This window comes from Teleopsis dalmanni, chromosome 1 (assembly GCF_002237135.1).
Source record: "Teleopsis dalmanni isolate 2A chromosome 1, ASM223713v2, whole genome shotgun sequence".
NCBI lineage: Eukaryota > Metazoa > Arthropoda > Insecta > Diptera > Diopsidae > Teleopsis > Teleopsis dalmanni.
The window spans coordinates 156,833,707-156,861,131 of record NC_051846.1 but is presented as its reverse complement, the minus strand read 5'-3'; the positions used below and the strand labels follow the sequence as shown (position 1 = coordinate 156,861,131).

General features: G+C 26.7%; 2 protein-coding genes across 3 annotated transcripts in view; one reads left to right on the top strand and one right to left on the bottom strand.

Annotated features, from left to right (window-relative positions):
- LOC119666533 (serine-rich adhesin for platelets-like) overlaps nt 1-27,425 on the bottom strand; it is a 378,359-nt gene that overhangs the window by 152,658 nt on the left and 198,276 nt on the right. The gene's annotated exons all lie outside the window — the stretch shown is intronic.
- LOC119669549 (hybrid signal transduction histidine kinase A-like) lies at nt 96-27,425 on the top strand. 2 transcript variants are annotated; one of them, XM_038079482.1, is made up of 3 exons: nt 96-345; nt 23,592-24,012; nt 26,262-27,425. In XM_038079482.1, the coding sequence occupies exons 1-3, from the start codon at nt 233-235 to the stop codon at nt 27,162-27,164; spliced, it is 1,437 nt and encodes a 478-aa protein (XP_037935410.1). In that variant the 5' UTR covers nt 96-232; the 3' UTR covers nt 27,165-27,425. The 2 variants fall into 2 exon arrangements, with proteins under 2 accessions (XP_037935410.1, XP_037935411.1); XM_038079483.1 differs by lacking the exon at nt 96-345 and adding an exon at nt 8,296-9,293 and having other exon boundaries at nt 23,595-24,012.

The following is a 27,425-nucleotide window of genomic DNA, read 5'->3' as shown; positions in this document are numbered from 1 at the left end:
CTTTAATATTTACATTTCATTGAAACCATTTTGATTTTTAATAATAATTTTTAAAATATAAAGTAAAAGTAATATTTTAACTTTTTGTAGGTTGATATGTTTGTCAGCTAATATCCGTTTTCTGAAATTACACTACAGTGCCACATCTCAAATTCAATAACAGATAAAGAATATAAATGTTTTAATTTTTTAAAACTGCTAATCTATTCTAGTCCTAGCATCTGGTTTAAATATGACTTTGAATATTGAGACTGGTACAGTATTGCATTCGACCTTGATAGAGGGCTGTAAACTAATTCCTAGTCCTGCAACTTCTCCAAGTGATTTTCTCGATAACGAAAACAGGTAAATATTAAATTATTAATTTTTTGGTATAAGGTTATTTTTCTAAAGTTTTTGCTTGGTAACTAAGCTAATTTTAAAATAATTTAAAATTTATTTAATTTGTAAAATAAAGTAAATCTAATTTAAATCCTTTTTTAATAACCTTTTGTAAATTAAACTCAAGTTCAAATTAAAATATCATTTACGTTGTAAAACTAAATGCCGACTAATGGTAGCTTCTTTAAATGACTACTGTCAAGTTCTGGAAAGAGGAAAATATTGCTCATCTACTTTATCAACGGTTGAAATTCGTCAGAAGTCATAAATCAACCAAACGTTTCTTCTTTTCGAAATGTCTTTCCGGCTTCCCTTATATATGCATTAAGGACATTATTCATTTTATTCGGAAATAGTCTCCCAACCCAAAATTCTATCATTAAGCCAGCATTCTAATAAATTTCTCTGTAGTATTATGACGAGAAAAGTACTTCTTATAGTCTAAATTATCTTCAATCAATAGACCAGTTATCATCATTGGTTGTCATTATCCAATAGAACGGTTGTTTTAGTTTTTGTTAGAATGAAGCTGTTTTGATCCCATTAATATTGCAGAAAATCGATCTTTAATCAAATTAGAGTCAAAAATTTGTCAATTAAATAAATAATTTGCTTATATTATTTAAGCTTATAAACTTTATATCTAAACATTATTGAAATCAATTAACTTATTGTTTCCGAAGTCAGATAGTCACCTACAGAGATGCATTTAGTAACCAGACAATGTATGTTTTTTACTTATTATTATGGTAGAATGCTATTAATCAATTTGATGCTTTATTAAATTATTCTTTCTTAAATTTTATTTTATCTTCCTATGATAGAGACTTAATGATAGCATTTCATTAATTTTTAGTTCAACTATTTTTACTTAATATAATGTAGTACCTATAGGTGAATATGACCTATGGGTTAAATAAAGTACGAATTTAAAACCTAATGGAACCTTGATATATGCACAAAATATAGCAGTAAAAATCCTAAATCCTTCTTATATTTAGAAACCCCTTAATGGTATTCTACGTCGTGCCTTTCAAGTAGGACGTAATAAACCTAATTTTAATAGTTTTTAATTTCAAGATTGTAAAAGCTTAACTGAACTGGATTGCTTGAAAACATGAGAAATTCTACCGATGTGACATTTATATGTTACATGAAGAAAATAAAAGTGATGAAAAAGTTGTGGTTTCTTATGAGCAGCTCCTTCAATTATAAAATATTTTATAACACTAAAGGATTTATGCAGAAATTTTTTGCGAAACTATTTTCATATTTTTCTTTTCTTTAGTGCAGTTAGCAGTTTTCTTAATAGAAACTATTGTATTTCATAGAGAAGTTTTCCGAACAGTAGTGAATTACAACAACATAATTTTATTATTTAATTATTTGACTCACCATTTCGAGTATTGCAAAAATGAACACTGACTCTTAGCTTCGAATTTGACAGGGTACGAGTTCAACCCTTGGTACTTGTAGAGTCAAAAAAAATTATTTACGAATAATTAAATATAAGAAATAATTCCAAAAAACTAAGATTGAATTTAGAAGAGTGGTTTTTCGAACAATAGTGTTCAACTTTGAATCAGTTTACTAATGAAAACCGATTCTGAGCTTCAAATTTGGCCGGGTATGAGTTTAACCGTTGGTCCTTGGTAGTGTCAAATAAATATTTACCTATAATTAAATATAAGAATTAATTACAAAAGACCACTGAGTTTGGATATTTGACAATAGTCGAAACAACTGTATGGTCAATCAGAAATACAATTAATTAAAAATAAAATTTTGTTGTTGCATTTCATTAACGTTCGAAAAACCTCCCTTAACATGTTTTATTACACAAAAAATATATATACTAAATACATATAGAGTATGAATCTTCTTTTACATTTGTAATTTTAAATTTTACAATGAAGTGATACTATTTATCAAGCCTTCTGATTTTTATTTATTATTAATAAAAATAGATAAGAGAAGGGTTTAAGCCGTTTGATTTTTATTTATTAATAATCTTTCGATAAGAAAAAGATTCTAATACTTTTTCGATACTATGAAGGGTTCAAGCCTTCTGATTTTTATTTATTATTAATATTTCGATAAGAGAAGAGTTCTAGTACTTTATCGATACTATCTGTGTAAAGTGAAACATCCAGTCTTTCGATAAGAGAAGGGTACAAGCTTCTGGTACTTTTTCTATACTATCTGGGTAAAGTAAAACAACTACTTTTTAAATTGAAATCTAATTAAAAATTTAAATTGTAAGCCCCTGTTCTTTAATTTTAAGTTAAATATAAAATATAATCTGTAGATCATCGTTTTTATTTAAATATCTAAATAGAATTGTGCTTAAGATATGAAACTTTGAAACACAGAGTTTCCGAGATATTTTAAGAATGGGTTCAATTACCTTTAAATAGGATTTAAACCATTAAAATAAAATTAAACAAGCCAAAAAGAAAAAATGTTTACTAGTGAAGAAAAACAGGAAAATATGAGCACCGACATATCTAAAAATAAAGTTGAACTCAACTCGAATGAATTTGAAGCCAACGGATAGCAAACGTGGAATTGCTTCATAACGCACGGAATCGGATTCGTCGGTTGGAAAATTCAGAAACTTGGGCGCGCATTCAAGTGCGCAAAAGAAGAACTCAGATGTTTACATGATGAAAACGAATACCTTTTCTTTTTGTTCGATTTTATTATATATATTTTTTATTTTTGTTTATTAATTGCTTTTGTTGTTATTTTCCATCATAAAATGACGCATCTAGGCAACACATTTGCACCGCTGCTTACGAATTCTGTTTGGTTTCGTTTCAAAATTAAATTTGGGAATAAAAAAAGAATCGAAAGCAGAGCACAACCATAGCCACAGCCAAATGAAAATTCGGCATTTCTTAAAGCACAGCATCTCAAGAAAATCTAAGGAAATTCAACTTAAAAACACGATCAGTCACTCGCTTAGCAATGAAGGCAAGTGAAAATATGTGGCCAACGAGATTTTATTTTTAAAACATGAAATAAATACTTGAATACGTCGAGAGCACACAGGAGCGGGCATTCTATAATCACAATAATCACAATAATCACAAATTTCACAAGCACAAATCGGCATGCAACTACGGAAAATTTATGTTTAGATTCGAAACAGACGCTCGCTCTCGCAGTTCAAAATTATTTTTGCTAAAACTTTTAATTATCGACGTTGATGTCGACGTTTCGGTTCTGAGGATGGGAGAGCGCGGTTTGCACCTCGAAGTTTTCACTGTAAGACAACACAACTTATATATTGTACGAAGATACAACATTGAGTAGCAATGAAACATTGCAAACAGGAAGAGGGGAGAGCAGCGCATTAGGGGCTTAAAAGTTTAATTTACTCGATTTTGTGTATTTCACGTATAAAAAATATTTCATTTTAGTTCTGAAACACCTTGAAGAAAAGTCTTATTTTTGTTGGAAGAACAAATGGAAACAAATGCTTTGAATATTTCATTGCTTAAACTTTAGCCCCACAAATTCTGACCTAAATATAGTTCAAAGCTCGTTGACTAAAATAAATTTAACAAAAATTCTTTAAACATTTTTTCAATATACTACGAATAGATCACCTAACATTTTAGGTAAACTTTTTAATGCCTATTAACTTAAGATACTTCTATACTGAAGTATATTGAAAGAAATTATATTAAATATTAAGTATATATACATATATACATAGTAAATAAAATTATTTTATTATCAGAACCAATTACATTATTACTATTTTAGATAAAAATTGTATTGTAACTTTAATCAATCAAGCTTTGGCATATTATGATTATTATTAGAATTTCTCACAGTCGTTCGTCTGGTATTTCAGCTTCTTGGGTTTTAGAGAAATAGAACAAGGAAATAGGTTCTGTGTGAATATATTATAAGCTATAAATTCTTATCAGAGAGAGAGGTACTCTCTGAATAAGTTGGTTGATTTTATTAATACTGCTTTTGTGAATTTCTATACCTACATGTTTTGTAAGATTGATATCTATAATTCCTTTTATTGTTGGCATTGTTCTCGTTAACTATTTATTATTGGTATTATATTGATTATTGTGAGGTTTTGGCCCACAACAACTGTGCTAGTTGTTGATATTTATTATTTTTAATGTTGTATATTCCTCTTATATTGCTATCCAATGTGATTATATATATATGTATATCTATAGATATTTATACAGTATATATCTACAGATATATATATAGATATATTATATATATATATATATATAATATATATACTATAGTAGTCATATCTATAGGATAGGTATACTATCTATAGATAATATATAGTATATATCTATAGATATATATATATAGTATATATCTATAGATATATATATAGTATATATCTATAGATATATATATAGAATATATATAGTATATATCTATAGATATATATATAGTATATATCTATACTATATATCCAGTATGTATGTTATGTTTGTTACATACATATATCCAGTATTATATTATAGTTACTACTATTATCCAGTAGATAATTTAGTGTTATCTTTTGTTGTGTGTTCATGGTGATCATATATTCGGCCTGTAATATGTTTTTTCTGCGTTTGTTAATATTAAATTGTTTTAGTAGATTATGTACTAGCTTGTGCTGAATATGCGTTTTGGATCGTAATTATAATATTTTGTGTGATGTTCTCAGTGTTTTTCACTGTTTGATAATGTTAATATATAGAATTATGGATATGCAATCGTGCTTTTCCTTATATTTTGCGTTATTAGTCTTCAGATGCATATCAAGCATATTTCGTTTATTATAAGGGGGCTTGTTGGATATATCTTGTACATTTTCCAGTAATTACTATCTAATTTCGTATTGCTAAAAATATATAATAAATTTGTGTTGGGAACATTGAGTCTATCATAATCCATTTATAACCATTGGTTTTGTCTATGTTTTACTTGTCTATTTTATTTAAATATATTTTATGTAATATTTTACTCATACTCTTGTATCGTTCTAATGATGGTTGGTTGATGAGAGAACTGTTTTTTAGGTTTAGTGATGTGAGGTTATCATCTGGTTGTATGATAATGTTTATAAAATAGATGTCTAAGAACTATTATAGAAGAAAAAACTTGATTTATACATATGCCGTTGATGAAGCACCTATTAAGTTGTTATTTCTCTGCCTCCAAGTCCTCTGGGTATGTTGATATATTTTATTGCGGCATTAGGGTAGTAATATTTGTGCATATTGTTCTTATGTAACAGCCCATTTTTTGCGATCCATTTAATTATTCTAAATGAAATTGAGAAAAGAAGTATTAAGTAGTTATTAATTGCTTTCATCAGGTTTTATTATTAATATTTTATAAAGAGGTTTTTTCGAACAGTGGTGAAAATACAACAACAAAAATTTTATTTTTTATGTTATTTCCATTATTATTTTATGTATTAACAGTTTTGAAAACTATTAGAACCCAAATAATTGTAATAAATTGGGGCACTTATCTTACCTCTCCATATTTAGTTAATCATCTGGTTTTAATGTCATCTCTTACAAGTTTTATTAAGTCAATCGTAAAAATTCCATAATGTAAGAAATTTTAGATTGGATTCACTAATATTGTATGATTCGGATCTTAAATGTAAGACCTAAGATGCGTAATTTGTTCAGACTTCAAACAATAAATACTTTCATGTTAAGAGTTATATTTAATATTACTATCGTAAGAATTATAAAGATCTCATGTAATCTTATCTTATGTAAGATGTAAAGCATCTTATGTAACTAATGTCTAGATCTTGGAACTGGATGGCCTGTAAATTTCATTTAATCGTTTTGTATTAAAATCGATAAATTATCAAATTTTTACAGTATAGAAATTCTCTTTTTAACAGAGTATATAAAATTCAGATTTATATAAGCAAAAATAAAAATAATTGTTTGGATAGTAACTTTTTTCAACAACAATATTTCAGTTACATTTATTTCATGTCACTGAAATTTTAATGCTCTTGCCGCATAATTAACATGTCCTTTCTAAAGAGTATCTATTTATGTAAATATTTTTAGTTTAGACGTCAATATTTCTTGTGTTCAGGCTTGCAAATCGTTATGAAATTTTACATCCTTATCCATATTTATACTCTCAACAATTAAATTACAAATTACTGACAAAAATTACAAATTATTCTAAATCCAGTTCTGTGTTTTCCCTTTTAAGTTTTTATTCAGAATCTTCAGAATTACCTTTATTTAAATCAAATTTCGGCATTTTTTATATTCATAGATAATCATATGATTTTTTATATATTCAGTTAAAAACTTATTAATGACAATTTATTCCTGTTTATATTAAGGTCCTTACAAACGCTACCTTTTCCTGAACTTTTTATATACAATTTCGTACGTCTATTTCGGCTTCAACCTGGTATTGTTGGATGGTATAATTCAAGTAGATATCGTTTTAGTGATATTCATTTTTAGCCCTATTTTCGCCGACTCAGTAAACAGATTATATAGCTTGGGCTGCAACTGTTCACGTCTCTGAAATAGTAATACAATGTTATTACCCAATGCAAGATCTTCATCAGAACCGTTTAATCTTCAATTAATACCAACGACTCAATCCAAAGCTATGATGAAGAGTGTTAATAGGTAATCTAGTGTGAGGGATGACAGTAAAGTAAAGTTAAATGCAATACATTACTTAATTACAATTATTCATGCGTTGATGTTGTCTACCTACAAATGGGGTAATGGAATGTAGTTTGCTGCTTAAATAGATATTTGTTCTCGAAAAAAATGTCTACGATGTTTTTGCTTTCATTTGAACAAATTTGTTATAATTGTAACAATTCAACATTTCTTAATCATTCACATTATCATCCATAATTTGGATAGCTCAACTTCCGAATTATTTTTTTCGTGGCTTAATCCATAAATTCTTTATATTTTTTCTAATTGCTATTATAAAGTTTCCCCCTTATGGCTAGCTTTTCAATGGAATGTCTTCCTTCAATATAAATGATAATATTTAGAAATATGTTTTAAATAAAGATCAAGTCTAGAAAGGTGTTTCACGTTATTATACAATGGATGTAACTACCCCCAAAATAAATTTATCGGTGGTTTCAAAGAAATCTATAATTTCTCGATACAAATTTTCTAATAACTTTGTAATTTAAAACTATGAATTTAAGATTAAATTACTGTAATAAGTTTATAATTTTAATAATTTTTGAAATCAATTTGTATATTTGATTAATATTACATCAAAAATCCATACCGAACTAATATTAACAAATAAGTAACTATGATTTCTGTCTCCTGGTATTACTCCTTAAGTTAGTTAAGTTAGTACTACATACAAGTGTAGTATTAAGTAGTAGTCACTATTCTTAGATACTAATGTATTAAAAAATAATATTAAAAATTTTAATAAACCGATTTTAACAAATTTTTATCATCCATTTATTGGACATTAAAAAAGATTTACAAAATCAGTCTAAATAAATAATTTTAAAAATGTTCGAGTAATTATCCAAAAATAATTTAAAAATTTGCATGAATTATTTGTACCGCATATATATATATATATTTACTTTTGCGATTTAATTATTAAAAAACAAAAATTAATTTATATATTTATAGTATATATAAACGTTTTTTTTTTTGTCTACTGAGTATTCAAAGTTATTCTTGATACCAAAAATCTGTTTTCTTTTCTCAATTTAGCCTCTTTTATTTTTCACGAAAAAAATGATCTTACTCGCTCCTACTAAATTGTGTAAACCAAATCAAATAAAAATCTTTGTATATTTTTGTTGCACTTACGTTTTCATATAACGAATAAAATTTATATAAAATTTTAATTTTACATCATTGCCGCGCCGCGCTCACACACAACTTGAGTTGGCTTCTGTAATTCAGTATTCATTCGGTATCTTGTATCTGCGGGTTGTGTTTAGTTCCGTGTTTTCGAAAACGTTTTCCTTTGAATTTGCTTATTTTATGCTATGCAATAATTTTGCTTCTCCTAAGCTACTCGAATCTATATCGAACTGATAAAAATAGCACAAGTACGTCTCCAATATCTTTGTATCTGTCTTTGTGTCTTTGCTATGCAGCACTAATATCTTCAACATCAACATCAACATCATCATAATCATTATCTTGTTCATCATTTGCAGCATCATTATCGTAAACAGACACAACAAAAAAATTCGTAGCAACATTGAACCAAAAGCATATGACTTGATTCTTTATATTCTGAACCATTCAACAGGCAACGTCCAAGCAGTGTTTCACTGAGAATAAATACAATTTTAAAGATAAACAACGATTTATACAGCACACACAGATACACTCGTACACAAAGATACTATACACCCCATAATTTCGTACGGCACACATCACCATCTCTGAATATACGGCGTCGTTGCAATTGTCGAGAATCAGACTTTTGAAATTGATTTTTATCCATTCATACTCTGCGCTTCTGTTACCTTTAGTTCGGTGCTAGTACGGCTTCTCCTCCTGCTATTCTCGCGCACTCCGCATGCTACACAGATATTCTCTGAGACAAATCGCTTTGGCCATAGATTCTATTCTACTTTAGATCTCGTATTTTTGGCTACAGCTTCTTGGCGTGATTTCATTTTAATTTAATTTTAGTCCAAGGTTTAAAGCGTTAGCTTCTTCATATGTTCGATCGCTTGTTAAATGTGAAAAATTTTCCTCAGTTTTTTTCGGTTGTATCTTCAACTTTGATCTTTTTTAACGGAACGCGCGTACCAAAATAAGATTACTGTAGAACAAGAAAAATTGTATTATTAACAAAGTGGCTGATTTAAGTGATCCTTATAACAGTGCCATCAGCACTAACTCCCCACTAAGGTAAGTGTGGATAATGAAGAACCGATTTAAAGTTTTTTTTTTTTTACATATATATATGTATATATATATGTATACTTATGTGATTTTAGAAATAACAAATAAAAAAAAAAATATAAAAGAACAAAAATTGTGAATTTTCGAAATTCACATCGCGTTTTCTAAGTCTGTACAAAATTTTCTAATTTTCTAATTTTAAAAAAGGCCTGAGTCATTATTTTTGGAAAGTCTTTATTGGCTCTTTAAATACAAAAGTGCGCAATGCTGAATTTACATTTTAAGTTGCAAGTGCTTGAAATCGATCCGATTACGCAATATGTAAATAATTTCAAATAAACCAGTAAAGTATTAATATTATTTTATAATTTAAAATTAACAAAATTAAAATTTTACAAAAAAAAATTCTCTACTTTATAGCAAGTACACTTTATACTGGTACACTGAAACCGTTTATTTTAAAGGATCATAAAATATTTTCTTAAATAAAAATAAAAACAAATTTGAATAAAATTGGATTATATATTGGTCTAGTTGGATGTATTACCTACCGGTGGATCTCTTATAAGTTAATTTAATACTCGTATAGTAGCTTATAATTTTCTTGAAAAAAAAAATAATGTTTGCAGATATTTGAAAGTTTATAAAGAGATTCTAAAAAAGTATAAAATTATGTAAAATATCTTCTTAAATTAAAAGATTTGATGCTTTCAAAACCTTATATTAAATATTAAAATCTAGATGTATTCAAAAGAGTTCGTAAAATTGCTAATAACCGAAATAATGGTTGTTTCAAAAATTTTCAAAAAAAAAAAAGCAAGAAAAAATTAGTATTCAGACATTCTAAATTAAGTATATCCCTATCATTCAAACATCATTCATTCTTAATCTAATACATACTGTATGTATATTCGCTTTTCATGTCTTGAGTTAAAGACGTCCGATTGTAAGGACATCACATAAAATGTCAATTTTAAGGAAATCGAGTCTTAAATAATAAAATAATGACATTTTTTTTCAATTAGTTTAGTAGTTTAAATGTTGTGAGCTATTATATATATGAGAAACGTCATTATATATATATGATAAAAGTCCATTTTTTGCGTAAAAATAAAAATCGAAAATTATTCTATCGCTAAGTCAACCTAAAAAGTTTAGTTTCTTATTATTTAAATTAAAAATCTACGAACAATACCGAAGTTATAACCAAAAGAAAGAAAGTGTCTATATTTAAATTTTTTCAAATTGTTAGACAAAGTATATTACCTATCAGATATTTGAGATTAATTTTCTTAAGATAATTCTAAGAGATATTGTCCCCAGAAAAAAGAATTTAAAAAGTATTTCGAAAACCAATTCAAACAAAATTTTCTTAATCCGTATTCGAGTTTTATGGGTCATATGGGAAAAAAGTGATATAAAGTGCACATTTATGCTGCTAACTAGTATTATATTTGGTTAAAACAGTTTTTCAATATTTAAATTTAGAAAAAGTATGCTATCAAAGCAATTAATTTTTAAATATTAAAGGGACAAACTTTATTTTTTTTTATGATATATTTTCAGTATTATGTACATTATACATATTGCATATTAATATTAACAAATATTAGACTTTTATATATAACAATATGTTGCCGAATCATCTGCTAATGTCGTAGTTAAATTGAAGCAGTTTCATTAAGTATTCACTGCGAACTCACGAACAATCTACTATAAAGTAGAATTAAAGATATAGTCTTTGCACTCTGTATATGACAAATCGTTTAGGTAGATATACGATCGTTATTATTTTTTATAACGATAAAAAATAATTGAGAGGCCTTTGTTGAATCCCCAAACTCTAAAATGGACTCTAATTCTTTTAATATTAAATTGATAATAATATTAAAAATTGATAATAATACTAAATCTTGACATATGCAATAGCTTCCAATACAAGAACTTGTATCTAAACAATAAACTTATACGTCGGCTATATTGAAATGTTTATATTGAAATCAAAACGATCCAAATTTTAGTAGTGTTCATTTGTATATTATTTTGTACAACAACTAAATTTAAAAAATAAATAATTAAAATAAATATTTTCTCTTAAGAATTTATTTTAAAGCCATTGCTTAAAATAGTAACTGTATTCACCAATATAATTTCCTTTCTAAAAGAAATTTTGAAAGAAAGAAAGTTAAGAAATTATATAAATCTTATATTGTTTAAATCACGCACTTAATATATATGTATGTATGTATATTTATTTTCATTTTAAATTTCATTTTTACAGTATGATGTATCTTAAATTAATATATAAATAAATATAAAAATAAATATAATTAAAATAGCGACTGTGACACAATGTCGTCCGTCGACTTATAGTCTAATAGTAGTATTAAAAATAGTTGTATAATAGTGAGTATAAGAATAAACTAGTGTATACACATTATAAATGATAGATGAGCTATAAACTATATATTAATTATTATATTCTGATATTAAATAAGACCGATATGCTATACAATTTTTTACATATTCTGCTACTTTTACATATTCTACCTCAGAACCGTTTAAAATATTTATAATGTTTTCATAAGATAGAATAACATAGCTTTACTAAAGTAAACTAATCGAAACTCTTGTAGAATAGGACAACGGCCTAGAAAATGCACAATATCTTCAGTCTCATCTAAATTACACATACTACAGAGCGCAGATCTATTCGTATATATATCAAATCTGTTTCCATTTAGCTGTATCATGCTACTTCTTGCTTTGAGTATCCAGGTGATATTTTTAATATGTGTTATGTCAGCTATATATTCCTTTACTAGTGATGGTGTTAAGTCTTTATATATTCGGTTAATATATATATATAAACTGTATTTTAATAGTTCAGTGTATTTGTAAGATATAGTAGAATGATTCGGTCATTCTAACGAATGTGCTAAATCAGTTTCAAAGAATCTGTTCATGTGTTTGTTTACGTGAACTGTCTTAAATTACTTTTTATATATACTATATTATTAAATTTATAATTATTCTTAGATTTGCATACTAATAAATTTCTAATGAAAGATGTCTTGTGATCCAAAAAATATTTCTCTTTATACATAAAATGACATATTTTATTATTATTATAAACAAGACCGCTTAGAATTGCTTAGTTAGCTGATTGAGATTCGTTCATGGATTCGTAAATTGCAGTTTGTATTGTAAATTTAAATCTGTTTTTAAAGTTAAAAATCTTTAACACCAATTTCACTAGTGACTCTGTCGTTATTAATGATCGCGGCCATAATAATAAAACAGTAGTTGAAGCATTACCACATATTTTTGTCGAAAAAATCATTCCACAGAAGTAATCCATATAAAAATATAAGTATATAAATATAAGCATATGTAAAATATAATTAATCTCACATGAGTTATAACTATACAGCAATTCCATTAACAATTATCATTAACAGTGGTAGTGCTAATCTAAAGTTTTACATTTACAGTACAATACAACTGACATTGACTTTTGATAATATTCAATACTATAATCTGATCATTTCGATTCATAACAATCAGGGCGGTTGTCTCAGTAATAATTTAATCTTAAAACTGTTTAAGCTCACGTTTAAATCTATACTTAATACCTGTAACAGTTTTAGGACTTACGTTACTACTGTGAAATCAATCCTAAGTGAAACATACAATTTTATTTTTGTTCTGTTTAACTTCATTTTACACAACTTATTAGATCAGGCACAAACCAATTATGTCTGACACATACCAATTATATCTTTCTCAAACCAATTGTATCTATCATAAACCAATTAGTTCTGCAGAATTATCTCATTAAATACGCTATATACAACATTTAAATACAACTCTACGTTTTTTACAATAAATGCTATTTGTTTATTTCAATAAACATTATTACTATCACTTTATTAGGCATCTTCGATGAAATTCTGTATCATTTCATTATATGTTAATAATAATATAAGACGCATACTATATGGGCATATAATTCATAATAATATATACCTCACATTTTTCTATCTTGAAGTTGATTTACAGCTAAATAATCTATAGAAAATTAATAAAATTATATTTTTATAAAATAAAGCAAACTACAAATTGAATTGTTTCACAAATAGTAAAAGAAAATGGAAGTATATGTAGTCATTATATATACAGTATTCAGTATTATATTCATTATAGATGTATTAAAGAAAATAAATCACCTTTTTAATCAGTCATTGATAATATTTCTGTCACTTGTGACGCAATTTTTTCATAATACTTCTACCTTTCAACAATGACAAAATTGTGATTTTATGAATTTTAGACCTGAACTAAAATTTTTATGAAAAATGTCATTATTCAATGTAGTTTACTGTTTATTAATATAAATAAGTGTTCTCTGGAATACCAACGAAAATTGTGACTTTAAATAAGTGGTTAATGTTTTCAATGTAAAGATTCTCTAGCATATTGTATCTAAAAGTAGTTGCAGATATATATTTTACAAATACTTAGACAAAAAAAAAGATAAGTATCACAACGATACAATCTCTTCTTAACACATTAATCTTTCTAATTTTTCTTGTATGAAGGTCTTCAAAATACCCAATTATAGTGGATATAATCTGTGTATTATCTTGGCAAATCAGATGTGTTTGCTTTTACAAATAGAAATATTTCTGGGTGACAACATTAAATTCATCCAGTGTATTTCCATAACATGGTTGTTACCAATCACTTACAGGGTCTCCCTTCATTTTAAAATATAATAGCCACAGCATTTCCAGCAGTTTTCTCTTTTTTAAGTCCTTTTAAATTATTCGATATATTATTTTATTTATTCTTTAGTCTCCGGAGTATATCCACATTTCATTATTGTTTGAGATATTACATAAAATGATCTCCATAATTAACGTGAATCATTTTAACAGAGTCGTGTCAGAAATGTTTGGGTCGTTAGACTTTTTAGTTCTTACGCATAGTGAGCAAAAGAAGTATTATTATAATGACATGTTTCAAATTTCTTGATTGTATATTTAAGAACTTAGTCTTTCTACAAAAAGTTTCCAGTTGTCTTTATTCCTTACTATGTATACAAACTCGTTAAACTAGGTATTTCAATGTTTCTGTGAATACTGTTCGCTTCCATGTTGGCTTTGGACGTCTTCTCTTCTTGATCCAGCCGGGGTTTATACTAAGTCTCAAGAAGCTACAATGCGCGTATCTGAGCAAAAAAGTGTACTATCAGGGTATCAATCAGGGTTTTGTAACATTTTTTTTCCTTAGCCAATTTAAACAAAATATTTAAATAAATATAGTTTTTGTTACTTACTTTGTTTAAAATATTTAAGCAATATAGAGCATTAGTACGTTCAAGTTAAAGCGATTATGGTAATATAAATTGTGATATAAGCAGATTGTTGTTATATTTAATCGACAATCATATATCATATAACTGGATTTTTGAAATAAGTTATAATATATTGTATAAAAAAGTCTTATTTCGAGTCTAAAATTTTGAACTGTGTCTAGTCTAAATATTAATAAGGTTTCTTCTCTATCTTAAAGTCTACTAATTTTTTCAGCTAATAGTTCTAATGCTGTTGTTTATTCTGTTTTTGGTCTAATAAAAATTTCCTTGCATATACTTTTTGAGATGGAATTTCTTTTCGCACATTATGTTCAGACGGACGTCCTGGAATATGTCCGAAGCCCTTAATATTGTTTGTATAGCTAATTGATTGTAATTCAACTTCAACAATTAGCAAGTTGGGTATGGCCTTACTGCGGGCCGTGAGTCTCAACAGAATGTGAGATTAGTTCGTTGTTAATTAACCGATTTTTTTATAATTTGAAATATAAATAAATTAAATACTTATAAAAGAATTTTTGGTTTTTTTGTCAACATATATAAAGTTTATTAAAGATTATATTTTGCATAATTTTTGTGTAATTTCTGGCACCTGAAATAGTAAATACCTATAGAGTGTAACCGACAATTTTTTATTATTAGTAAAGCGTTAACATTTGGCTGGCTATTAGTAAGATAAGTTTTATAGAAAAGCTTGAATATAATTTTGGGGTATAACAAAGTATATAAAAATAATAAAGTCCGTAAAAAAGTGACTGAATTTTTTGCACATTTTCACTTATTGAACTTAAAAAATTTTCTATATATCATTAATAACTATTGAGTATCATAAACTATATAAGGGCTTGAAATTGGTCCAATTTTTGCGAAAACTCAATTTCATAAAATTGTAAATAATATTAAAACTTATGGGTGGAAAATGCAGTAGGTGGAGTATTGTGAAAGTTTCTCAAACTTATGGTAGTAATATAATGCAAGTATGTTGTGTTCGAAATTGTGTTTTTTTTTACATATTTATGATATAGTTTTTGATATATTTAAAAAAATGGAAAACTTGACCATGGTTGTTCCCTGAATTTCGAGAGGTTCCTATATACTAAATAAGAAAAATTTGAATTTAATGTCTCTATACCGAATTTGAAACTTCTAATTTTAATTTTGCAACACTTTGAGCCTTGTAGTATTCTATTGTATTCTTCTTCATATATGTATATTATTCTTTCCGTAGTGAGTGACTAACCCTGCCAAACTTTCCCAAGGATCATACATTTTTTTACTTAATCGATTCTAATGTAAAAACTACTACTAAATAAAAAATAATATAAATTCGATTGTTTGCGCTTTTGCAATATAAATGTATATCAATGTGCATATAAATATGCCTCGACGATTTTAAATTTTACTAGACGCAATCTCTAATTATACATACACATATTATAAATATATTTATTAAAAACTATTTTTCATGTTAATTTAATTTAAATTTAAAAATAGTTTTAATTACCAATATTCTTAAGATAATTGATTGAATTAAACTAAAATAATTTCATTTAATAAAAAACTATTTTTTTTTGAAAGATTCTATATTATTAGAAGCATACTAACTTAAAACAAAACTTATATTAAAAAATATTTTTAATGTCAAGTTAAATTTTGAAATAGTTTTAATTACTGATATTTTTAAGATAACTAAATTAAACTAAAATAATTTCAATTTATAAAAAAAAAATTTTTTTTTGGACGATTCAGAAGTATAAAAATTTAATATAAAATTTTTATTAAAATTATTTTTCATGTTAATTTAAATTTTGAATATAATTATTAAAAAATATTTTTCATATTAATTGAAAGTTTTAATGGTTTAATTACTGATATTTTTAAGAAATTGAATTAAAACAATTTCATTTAATAAAAAAAATTTTTTTTGGAAGATTCTATATTATCAGAAGCATAAAAAGTTAATATAAGTTTTTATTTGTGTTGGAAAAAAAACTTCTATTAAAAAATATATGTCATGTTAATTTTAATTTTGAATATATTTATTAAAAAATATTTTTTATGCTAACTAAAATTTTTAAATGGTTTTAATTACTAAAAATTTTTGGATAATTGAATTATTTTAATAAAGAATTTCATTTTATAAAAAGAAGAGTTATTTTTTTTAAATCCTGTGTTATTAGAAACATAATAAGTCAATATAAAACTTTTATAAAAAAATGTTTTTCATGTTAATTTAAATTTTGAATATATTTATTAAAAAATATTTTTTATGTTAACTAAAATATTTAAATGGTTTTGAATACTAAAAATTTTTTAGAAAATTGAATTATTTTAATTTCACTTCATTTTATAAAAAGAAGAGTTATTATTTTTAAATTCCTGTATTATTAGAAGCATAATAAGTCAATATAAAACTTTTATTAAAAAATATTTTTAATGTTAACTGAAATTTTGAGATCGGTTTCATTACTAATATCAAGAACACTAAATACACTAAAATTGTATTTAGTGTTCTTGCTAATATTCTTAAGATAATTAAATTAAACGAAAATAATTTCATTTTATAAAGAAACAATATTGTTCTTGTGACAGATTCTATATCAGAAACATATTAACCCAATATAAGTTTTTATTTGTGTTTGAAAATAACTTTTTTTTTCTATTAAAAATTCAACATTAATCATCGAACGTACTCAGCCTTAACAAAATACTGGCTTGTGCGTGTTAAAGCTTTACCAGATATCAAAACTCACATCAGAGACAATAAATTCTTATCAGTAAATTCACCTGCGCCAGTTATGATAGCTGCTAGTATGTATATGTATTATACATACTATAATATATAATTGTATGTACTCGCTTACATATAAACCAACTAAACGGTACATACTTAAAACAAGAAAAGCTTAATAAAAATGAATCTATATGTACACATACATATATTTATATAAAGATAAAGAATTATTTTTTTTTAGTGTTGCACAGACAAAAAAAAATTTTTAATACACAAACAATTTCAAGTAAAAATTATCTTACATTTAATGTGTAGAGGAGCTCTGCATTAAACCCTAGTTACCCAGGTTGATATTGGAAAAACAATCAAAAGCTAATGTGTACGTAAGCGTTGTTGTTGTGCTGTTGTGTTGTTGTTCTTATACTGTTAATATTGTTGTTTTTGTTCTATTTTCGCAGAAGAAGGGTGGCGCAAGTACCTTGAGAGATAAACAGGTGAACTGCAGTTTGAAGAATAGTTCAAAAAACTTTGCTTGAACTTAAGTTGTAAGTTGTATACATACGAATACGCACAGATTGCTTGAAACTAAGTACGGTGTTATTATTCAGTTAATTATTTTGATTGAAGTTATATACTCGTATATTTAAAAATATATACATATATAAAAGTGATTTAGTTGCTCATTTAACAACGGTAAAAATCAATATTAATAAGCCTTAAATCGAAGCAAAAAAAACAAAAAACAAATTTATAGAGATATTTTTAGATAATTTCACAAGATAAGGTTAAATTCAACTTAAATGTGTTATGCTTGTCTTTCGTAAATTATGTTTTTAATACTTGACGCAAAAGAGAGAGAGAGAGTGCGCTTTTGAAATGCGCAGGCTTCGTTCTAGTTTCAAACTAAATGATTTTACGCGAGGTATTCCTTCTGATTGCAAATAGCGTTACATTTGTCTCTCTTGCCAGTCAGCCAGCCTATATTGTCTGCTGTCTGCTACGCTGCAAGGGGGCGGTGGTACGTATGAGCACTATTAAGCTGCTAAGTTTTAATCTTATCTCAAACTTTTGTTGATTTTGTATACATACAGAAAGTACTGTTTAAACAAAAATGCTAATAATAATTGTGTTTATGTGTGTGTGTCTTCATTGCGAATGAATATTTGTTATTTCTGTTTTTTTTTTTAATATTTTTTGTTTTATAATTTTATTGGTTTCTGCTTGAGGAACTTAAAACAAGAAACGTTCTTTATTTTAATGTTTCTACCCCTTCATGGCTCGTTTAATTTAACGTCGTGTTTGACAGTCTTTGACTTCGTAATTTTTCGTTAAAGCTTGGCATTACTTTTCTGTATCTATTCTCAGTTGTTGTTGTTATTATTACTGTGCTGTTGTTGGTTTTGCTTTTGTTTTTGTTTTTGTTTTTGTTTTACATAAAGTGCACTTGCAATTTCATAATTTGCTGTTGAAACTGTTTTTGTTGTAATCGATGAATTTGTTTATTTTTTTTTTTTGTTTCTGTTTCTGTTGCTTTTTAATTTATTTGTTGTCAATCTTGACTTGAAGTGTAATAACGTTTTTAAGTTCTGCTTTTGTTCTTCCTCAATTTTTCTTTGACTCAAATGTGTTTCAAGTTCTATTTCATGTGATTTAGTTTAATATTTGTCATACGCTACATTGGACGTACGCGTTGCCGCTTCTTCAGTACGTGTTCTTATATCAGTTAATATTTATTATGTGCGTGTGTGAGTTTGTATTTTGTATAAATGTGTTCGAAAAGTTCGCTTCGTGGGCATATATTAGTGAAAATTAGTGTAAATCCAAACATTTCGTAGTATAATTTTCAAACACTTACTTTTTAATGTTCTAATCTCTAATTTGAGATTAGATATAGAATTCATTGGAACACGCTTCAGGTGCAATAGACACCGCTTTAAGGTAAAAGTACATAGGCGGTTGACATTCAGACTTAAAAGTTCGTATATTTAAAAAAAGAGCAAATAATTTTTAAATGTGTTAATTAAGTTTGAAAAAAATTTACGACGCTTAAATAATTGATCATTTCAAAGTACGAAAAATTGGAGTTTATGGTATAAAAAAAAAATCATATATATAACAATTAATAATTATTTTTTTTTTAATTTTAAAACATATGTATGTCATAGCAAAATTGGTTTTTATTGTTGTGTTGTTCATTTAATACAAGAGAGTCGATTTTAATTAAGTCAGTTTCAAGCCTTCTCTTATGTATTTTATGGTAACCTTGATTACGTTTATGTGTCAAACTACAACAATACATAGAAATACACCAAGTATTCAACTACTGAGTTAAAGGAAGAAAAAATATTCTTAAGTAAATTAAAAAATATCATAAAACCTTTTTAATATGAATAAAATAAAAGCATATTTTTTCACTTTATTGATTAGTTGATATTTTGAATTTGATGATATATTTGAACAATTAAGTGACATATACAGTGAAAAAAATGGAATATAGAATTTTTCACTATAGTTTTTTTTTTATTAGACCTAGCACTAACATCAAATTCGCACGAAGAGTTGGCATTAGATTTCATTATACAAAAATTTCTATAAAATATATTGAGAAAATACAGTGAAAAAAAAAATGGACTATAGATTCTTCACTATAGGTTTTTTTATCAGACCTAACACTAACATCAATTTCGCACGAAGAGTTGGCATTAGATATCATGAAAAATTTTCTATAAAATATATTGAGAAAATACAGTGAAAATAATGGAGTACAGAATTCTTCACTATAGGTTTTTTTATATTTGATGTCAGTATCAAATTCGCACGAAAAGTTGGCATTAGATTTCTTAAAAAAAGATTTCAATAAAATTTTCGTATAATAAATTAATATAATAATTGAATTTACATAAAACTCCATATAAAAAAAATTACTACAAAATGTTGACATAATGAAAATTATTTTTTGCATAGAGTTTTGTGTCTATTTTTCATAAGAATTGCATAACAGTACTAGGACTATATTATATAGACAGTCGTGGCTAAGTAGTATGTAATTAATTCAAACAAAGAAGACGTTTTCAGTTAACAAAAAAAAAAAAATTGACGAAGAGTGAACTTTAAACATGTAGACAGGTTATATAGACAGGTACAAATATATATATATACAGATCATGATCAAAAGACATTTTTTTTACTATTTTGGTACGTTTTTTCATGCGTGAATTAAAAAGATATTGACTTTTGTGTCTTTAAATCTTACTTACTTAGTTGGCCATTACAGACCTAAGTCGTCCTTGGCTTATGTCTCTAATAGTAAGTTAAACATATTGCTAACATTTTACAGAACAACCCCGTTTTGACCAAGGTGACGTGGTTCATCACAGTGAACAAATTTAAATCGAAGTTTATCTCATTCTCTTAGCGTCAATTTTCTTACTTAAATTAAAAACATTTTCAAATGTGTGATGTGATCATGATGTGCTCTATATAGCATAGTCCCTAATTAAAATTTCTTTTATTTAAAGTTTTATGTCAATTTTTCGTGCAAAATGCAAGTTGATACTACTCTTTAGTGAATAATTTTTAATACTAATCTTAAATTATACACAGGCATTTTGAGAATTCATTAAAAAATGTTTATCTGTTTTAGAATTGTTTACTGAATTAAATGAACCATGCCACATTTGATTAATGTTTGAGGATTAATTTTGGCGTTTTAATTGTTCATGTTTGCTACACTTAATGAATTCTGCAGATTGAAAATTACTTATACACAAATAACGCATAGACTTTTTACTTTAACTGTTCACCGTTCTGTTCTATGTAAAATAAAAAATATCAAAAAATGTTAGAAGAAAAGTATTTTGCATTATTGGTTTCATTATCTTTTCAACAAAAACTGTTATAAAAACTAATTTTAATCCTCAATTTTACTCATGTCTATAAAGTAGCAAATATTACAGAGCATAGATATATTTTAGTCTAGTCTAATTTTTTTACTGTGATTTTTTGCTTAGTAATAAAATCCATTTCGTAAGAAATATTGATATTAAAATTCCGTATAAAAAATATGTTTATACACATTGAAAATTTTTTTACGTGGAGTTTTGTGTCAATTTTTCGTGCGAAATGGATGTTATTATTAACCTTTTGTGAGAAATTTCCTATTCTAATCTTAAATTATGTACAGGTTACTTAAGGATTCATTAGAAAAAGTTGATAAATTTAAGAATTGTTCGTTGATTTGTATGAAAAGTATGTTCAAATTGAAACCGATTGTACAAATTTTTGGAGATGCTATTCTATTTTAATTATATGATACTGTGTTAACCTTAAACGTTGTAAATCATGCAGTTTTGTATGGATAATGATATAGTTGCATATTTCGTGAGTTACTGTGATAGTTTATACATACTCTGATATGTTTAATTATGACGTGTATACACGTTTACATATCCATAACATTTTTGCAGTAGACATGGCAGATGATGCCATAATCAAAGCATCACCTGCCGATCATTATGATCTTCCAAACCCATACAAATGGACATTTTTGGCATCAAATTCCTTATTTTCTTGTGATCGCTCTGTTCTTAAATTGGGAAATATTCTCAGGGCAATATTTGGTAATTGGTAGCTTTTTTCAACATCAATAAATTCTTATTAGCTTAGCAGTCATTTATTTTTCGTCCATTGTTGAACGTAATTGATTAAATAATAAGTAATTAATCAAAACATAGAATTAACGTCTTTAGTCTCAAAAATAATTACCAAATAGTAACCTTTAAACTCATGCTGAACACTTATATGATAAATAGTCACGGAATTTTACGCTTTTTTTGGTTATGAACAAAAGACATATTATATAAAGAGTCATATCACAATTGTCAATTTAATGTCTTTTGTACTATTTTATTGAGTTTTTTTGGTAAAACCATGCTTACATTACTAACTTTAGTGGAAAATATCGACTTTGACTTACATCTATTTACCAAATATTTTTTTTCGTATATAAAAGTAGCTTAATTTAATAACTTTTCTTGAATAAAACACTAAAAATAATGCATTATCGATAAGTTTTTGGTATAAAAATGTTAAAATGTTTTCTCATGTTTGACATGATACGACCTGTTACGACGGATATATAAATAGACTCAAAACGTAAACCCAAAACGATAATATAAACGTTTGACATTTGGGAACTAACGTTCGATAGCTAATATTCATACCGTAAACATAGTTTTACACAAATATACACAACCAAATAAATATACACATATTTACTCCTACTAGGCACAAATTTTGACATTACAGAGCAAGACTGTTCTGATAACGAGATGAGGAAAAGAAATCCAGATAAAAAAAGAACAGATAACCCATTCAAATCAGATGCAATACCGTTGTTGTTGACCGTTTTGAAACAAAGCATCATTTTTATTGTTATTTGCTTAACACCAGTGATATTCCTTAAAAAAAAATAATAAAATAAAATTTTGTGTTTAATATCACAAAGTATGTCTTCAAAGTCAAGAACTAAATCTCCACATAATCAACATTTGGCGCCCTATTTCTGCTGATTTAAAATGCACTACCGTCTTTCAAGCTGAAACTTATGCCATCATGCTGACGTTCTAGAACTCAGCTAGCTGCTACACAGTTTGCTCAACGGTATCAATACGCGTTAGTAGTGCAAAGCTAAGTGAAGCTCTAACAAGCTTATCACATAAAAAATCGTTATCACTAACCATCGTTATTTTGTTTGTAGTAGAATTTAGGTTTGTTTGTGCTTATTATGATTGTTAAGAGTTTTTCGTCAACTTTTTATTAATTAAAAAAATAAAAAATAATAATAATTTTGTGCTTACAAACTAAAAACGGCTACGACGACGGCGACGATGGTGACGACGACGACGACAAACGTAAACGTAAATAAAACAAATTTCAGACACGAAATCACCAACACCGTTGCAAAGCGGGCTTTTATCGAAACCCTAACTAACAATCTAGCAAACGCATATTATCGCCTTCAGAGACTAGCCCAGCCCATATACTCTGATTGAAAATGAATTTAGTCAAAAATAAGGCTTGCCTTATTGCATATCGGTCATGTTATATTTTCTCTATAATTGTTTAACTAAAGTATCAAAATATTTATAGTATTTTTTTCCTTTTCAATTTTTTCTCGGTTTGATTAAAGCAGTTTTAAAACTTCACATAAAAAAGAAATGAAGATGGAGAAAACTCCCCGTTATACGCAACGGGAGCGCAATATGGTATTAGGATTCGCTGCACAGTACAAGGATGTTATTGAGAATAAACGTACCGATGCTGAGTCGAATCGTAAAAAAGATGAAGTGTGGCGTCAAATTGCTAAAGAGTTTAATGCACGAGTTTATCACCAGCGTTCCTCAAAGCAGTTGCGTCAATTATATAAGAATATGAAATTGCTTTTGAAGAAGGATTTATGTGGTGAGGGTAAAGGTAATCGCTCATTTATGGATCTATTAAATACATTGTCACAACAAGAGTCTGTCGCACAATATATATCAGAACAAATGTCTCCCGAGGGTTTCAACAGCCGACCGCAAAAATTTGACGACGATTTTGATGACACAAAGGTATGTTGAATCGAATTTTGTTTTTTATTTTTTTATAAAATTATTCACACCTAAATGTTAACATATGTATTTAAGCTTTGTTAAGGGGGTTTCGGCTTCTTATTGATTAAGAGGTAAGCGTTGAAATGTGCGATAACAACAAGTGGAGTTATATTTTTCCATGAAATAAGCTTTTTACCGTATCGTGCATTGGAAATCAGGCCAATAAGCGTTCAATAAACACAACTGATTAAGAATTCTGACAGTTTTAGTAAATATTTAATACATAGTTTTAGGCGTATAATTTGATTATTTAGCGATTGTATTTAACTTTAATTGAAGTAAAAGTTAAGGTGGATGAAAAGAAAAAGGGTCAAGTGATACATATATGTGTACAGATATGTTGTAAAATAATGTGTTATGACCCAACAAGTTATAGGCACATGGTTTAAGTAAATGATATCCAAAACTGATATCTAACAATAGAGTATATACTATACAGTGTTGCGCCAAAGTTTATGACCAGCTCAATAATTTTAATTACACAAATTTGGAAATGAAATAAGACAAAGTACGAGAATATTTTGAGTCAACAAATTTATTTTTTAAATAATAAAAATAAATTTTTCAAATAAATTTCTAAATAAATTGCACAAAATTAAAATAAAATAATAATTATCTTATATCTAAAAACGTTTAAAGTAAATAATAACTTCGCATAAATTTAAGAACACTTCAACATCTAAAATTATATCCTTTGACTTCAATATACATCTTACTAACTTTCGTATTATTTCACTTTGAAATTAGTGTATTGAAAATTATTGAGGTGGTGTTAAACTTTTGCGCAGCACTGTATCTCAAGCATACATATACATCACACTTCTACAAATTTGTTTTTAAATGTATTTATATTATATTTTACAAATACAGATATTTTTTTTATTAGTATGATTTTGGATATAACTTTTAAGCTGGAAGGAAGCATATACATTGTTACATGTAGAGAATAATTAAAAATTTGTTTTACTTTTTCTTTTAAATTTAATAATAAATAAAGCAAAACTCAAATATAACAAAAGATTTAATAAATTACACTATTTATACATATACATACATGAATGAGAAGTGTATTGTTATGCAGATGTATTATTATTATAGACGCAGGTAATAATATATATATATAGGTTAACAAAAATTGGGGAAAATACCTATTACTTTAAATTGGAACCTTAATAGAATCTGTGTTTAAAGTTAAATAAAAAATAAATAAAATTAATGATTTGAATAATACTCGAATTTGCCAAAAACATTTTTGGTGTGTATTTTTCAGTTTATAAAAATTTTTTAAACAATAATTGTTGTTTATATATTGAGTTTTTATCTGATATATATTATTAACTTTTGTAAGCTATTTCTTTAATAATACGACTATTATATGCATTATATATAATTTAGTCTATTAAATGGTTTGTAAAATAATTATATATTTACCAAATATAAAACTATTTCTTTAACGTTGGAAATATACATTTTAGATAGAATTTTAATTCCTAAATGCAAATTTTCCTTTATTAAAATTTTATCAATACATTTTTAAGCAGGAACTAAACTGCATGGAACTAAATCAAAATAAACCTATATATTTTTTCCTTTGGGTTCTGATATTAACTCTGACCACTTATATCGGTTATGTGGTTTTCAGTGCAATTCCAGTTCAAAGCCCTGGTTGCTAGAACACAATTTATTTATAAAAAGGATTGTTTTATTATCAGTAATAGTTTTTATTTGATACTTCATCAAATATAGAAATCCAAAGTAACATTTCCGGTATACCTCACTTTTCTACTTAAAAAAAACATATACTCACAAAATGTCCGTATCAAAAATAGTTTGCAAAATAGAAGGGTCGAACAGCAATGTGGAAGTAACAACAAAAATTTAATTAATTTATTGAAATTTGGCTGACCTTGCAGAGCTGTTTCGTGTATTACCAAGTACTTATCATCAGTGATCTTAAGAAATATTCGAATTTTTATTCGAATATTGAATGAATTGAATGTTATTTTTCAATAATATAATATAAATAATACAATATATTATAATACGTATAAGCGTAGATAATTTGGATAGTATTACTTTGGGTCCATAAAAAATTAAAGTTATGTTTAACGCAATAATAATAATTATTTAAATATATTTTTAGTTTTAAGCATCTATTAAATATAAACTAGTATTTTGTAATTTTTTAATCATTTTTCTATGTTTAGTTTCCAGGTAACTTGGGAGGCATGGACACTGATGTGATTGTTATAAAATCTGAAGATATAAGCGACAATGAGCAATCACAAAGCGGCCTAAATCATGATATGGATGATGATGATGATGACTGTCTTAGTACAAAGGATATACCAGAAGTGTGCTTAGAAGAAGAAGACGATGAAATATTTGCAACAGACTTAAGACAAACATTACAACAGCATAACATACGTCGCGAATCACAGTCCAATGCACAATCTCAAAATAATCAACAACAGAAACCCGAAGTGACAATACAAAATGTTGGTGGTATACGTGTTGGCAGCATTGGTAGTATGGCCAATATGAAGGCGTTGGAAAATGGCAGCAATTCATTAAGCATTACCCGCACAAACAGTAGTAGTAACACTAACAATAATAACAGTGTAAACACACAGACCAGCAGTGAACAAGCGGCGCAACGTTTGCTACTCAATGGATTAGGCCTCAGTGCCGTACAAAGTCCGCCACAAATGCCAACTTTACAACGTAACCATAACTTAACCAATGGCAACAGTAATTTATTGCTTGGATTAAGTAATAACAATAATTATATTGGAACGACATCCAAAAATACACTATTAAATAACGGCAATAGCAGTAGTATATTAAACAATAACTCCTATAATAGCAGCACTAATAATAATCATAACAGTAATAGCAATAATAATCATAACAACAATCGTAATAATGATTATCTCATGTCTTTAGCGATTGAGGAACGCAAACGTAAAATCGATTTATTGAATGCACAAATTGATTATTGGAAAACTTTGACCAAAAAATTAGATTCTAATACTGGACACACTCCAAATCCTTCATGCATTTGTCATTTCCCCGGTAATGTCAATGGTATGCAAAGTAGTAGTAGCTAGTCCGATATGGACCGGGAGATTGATGATGATGATATGACTGTTGATATTGTTTTGGATGATTATAATGCAGATGTTAATGATGACAATGAACAATTATTTGTGGACCGACAAAATTATACAGAAGAAAGCATGCAAGAGGAAGAAGAGGAGGAAGAGATCAATGCAAGAAATTCAAAAGCTGTTTTTAAAATAGCCAACTTAGAAGCTTACAAAAGTAAAATATCTACACTTAATCAAAAAAACTGTGTAGTTATAAAATTG

Coding starts and splice junctions, on each gene's coding strand:
- LOC119669549 (XM_038079482.1), top strand. CDS start 233: ATGACTTTGAATATTGAGACTGGTACAGTATTGCATTCGACCTTGATA. Junction 346..23,591: donor TTTCTCGATAACGAAAACAG/GTAAATATTAAA, acceptor GTTTGATTAAAG/CAGTTTTAAAACTTCACATA. Junction 24,013..26,261: donor ACGATTTTGATGACACAAAG/GTATGTTGAATC, acceptor TTCTATGTTTAG/TTTCCAGGTAACTTGGGAGG.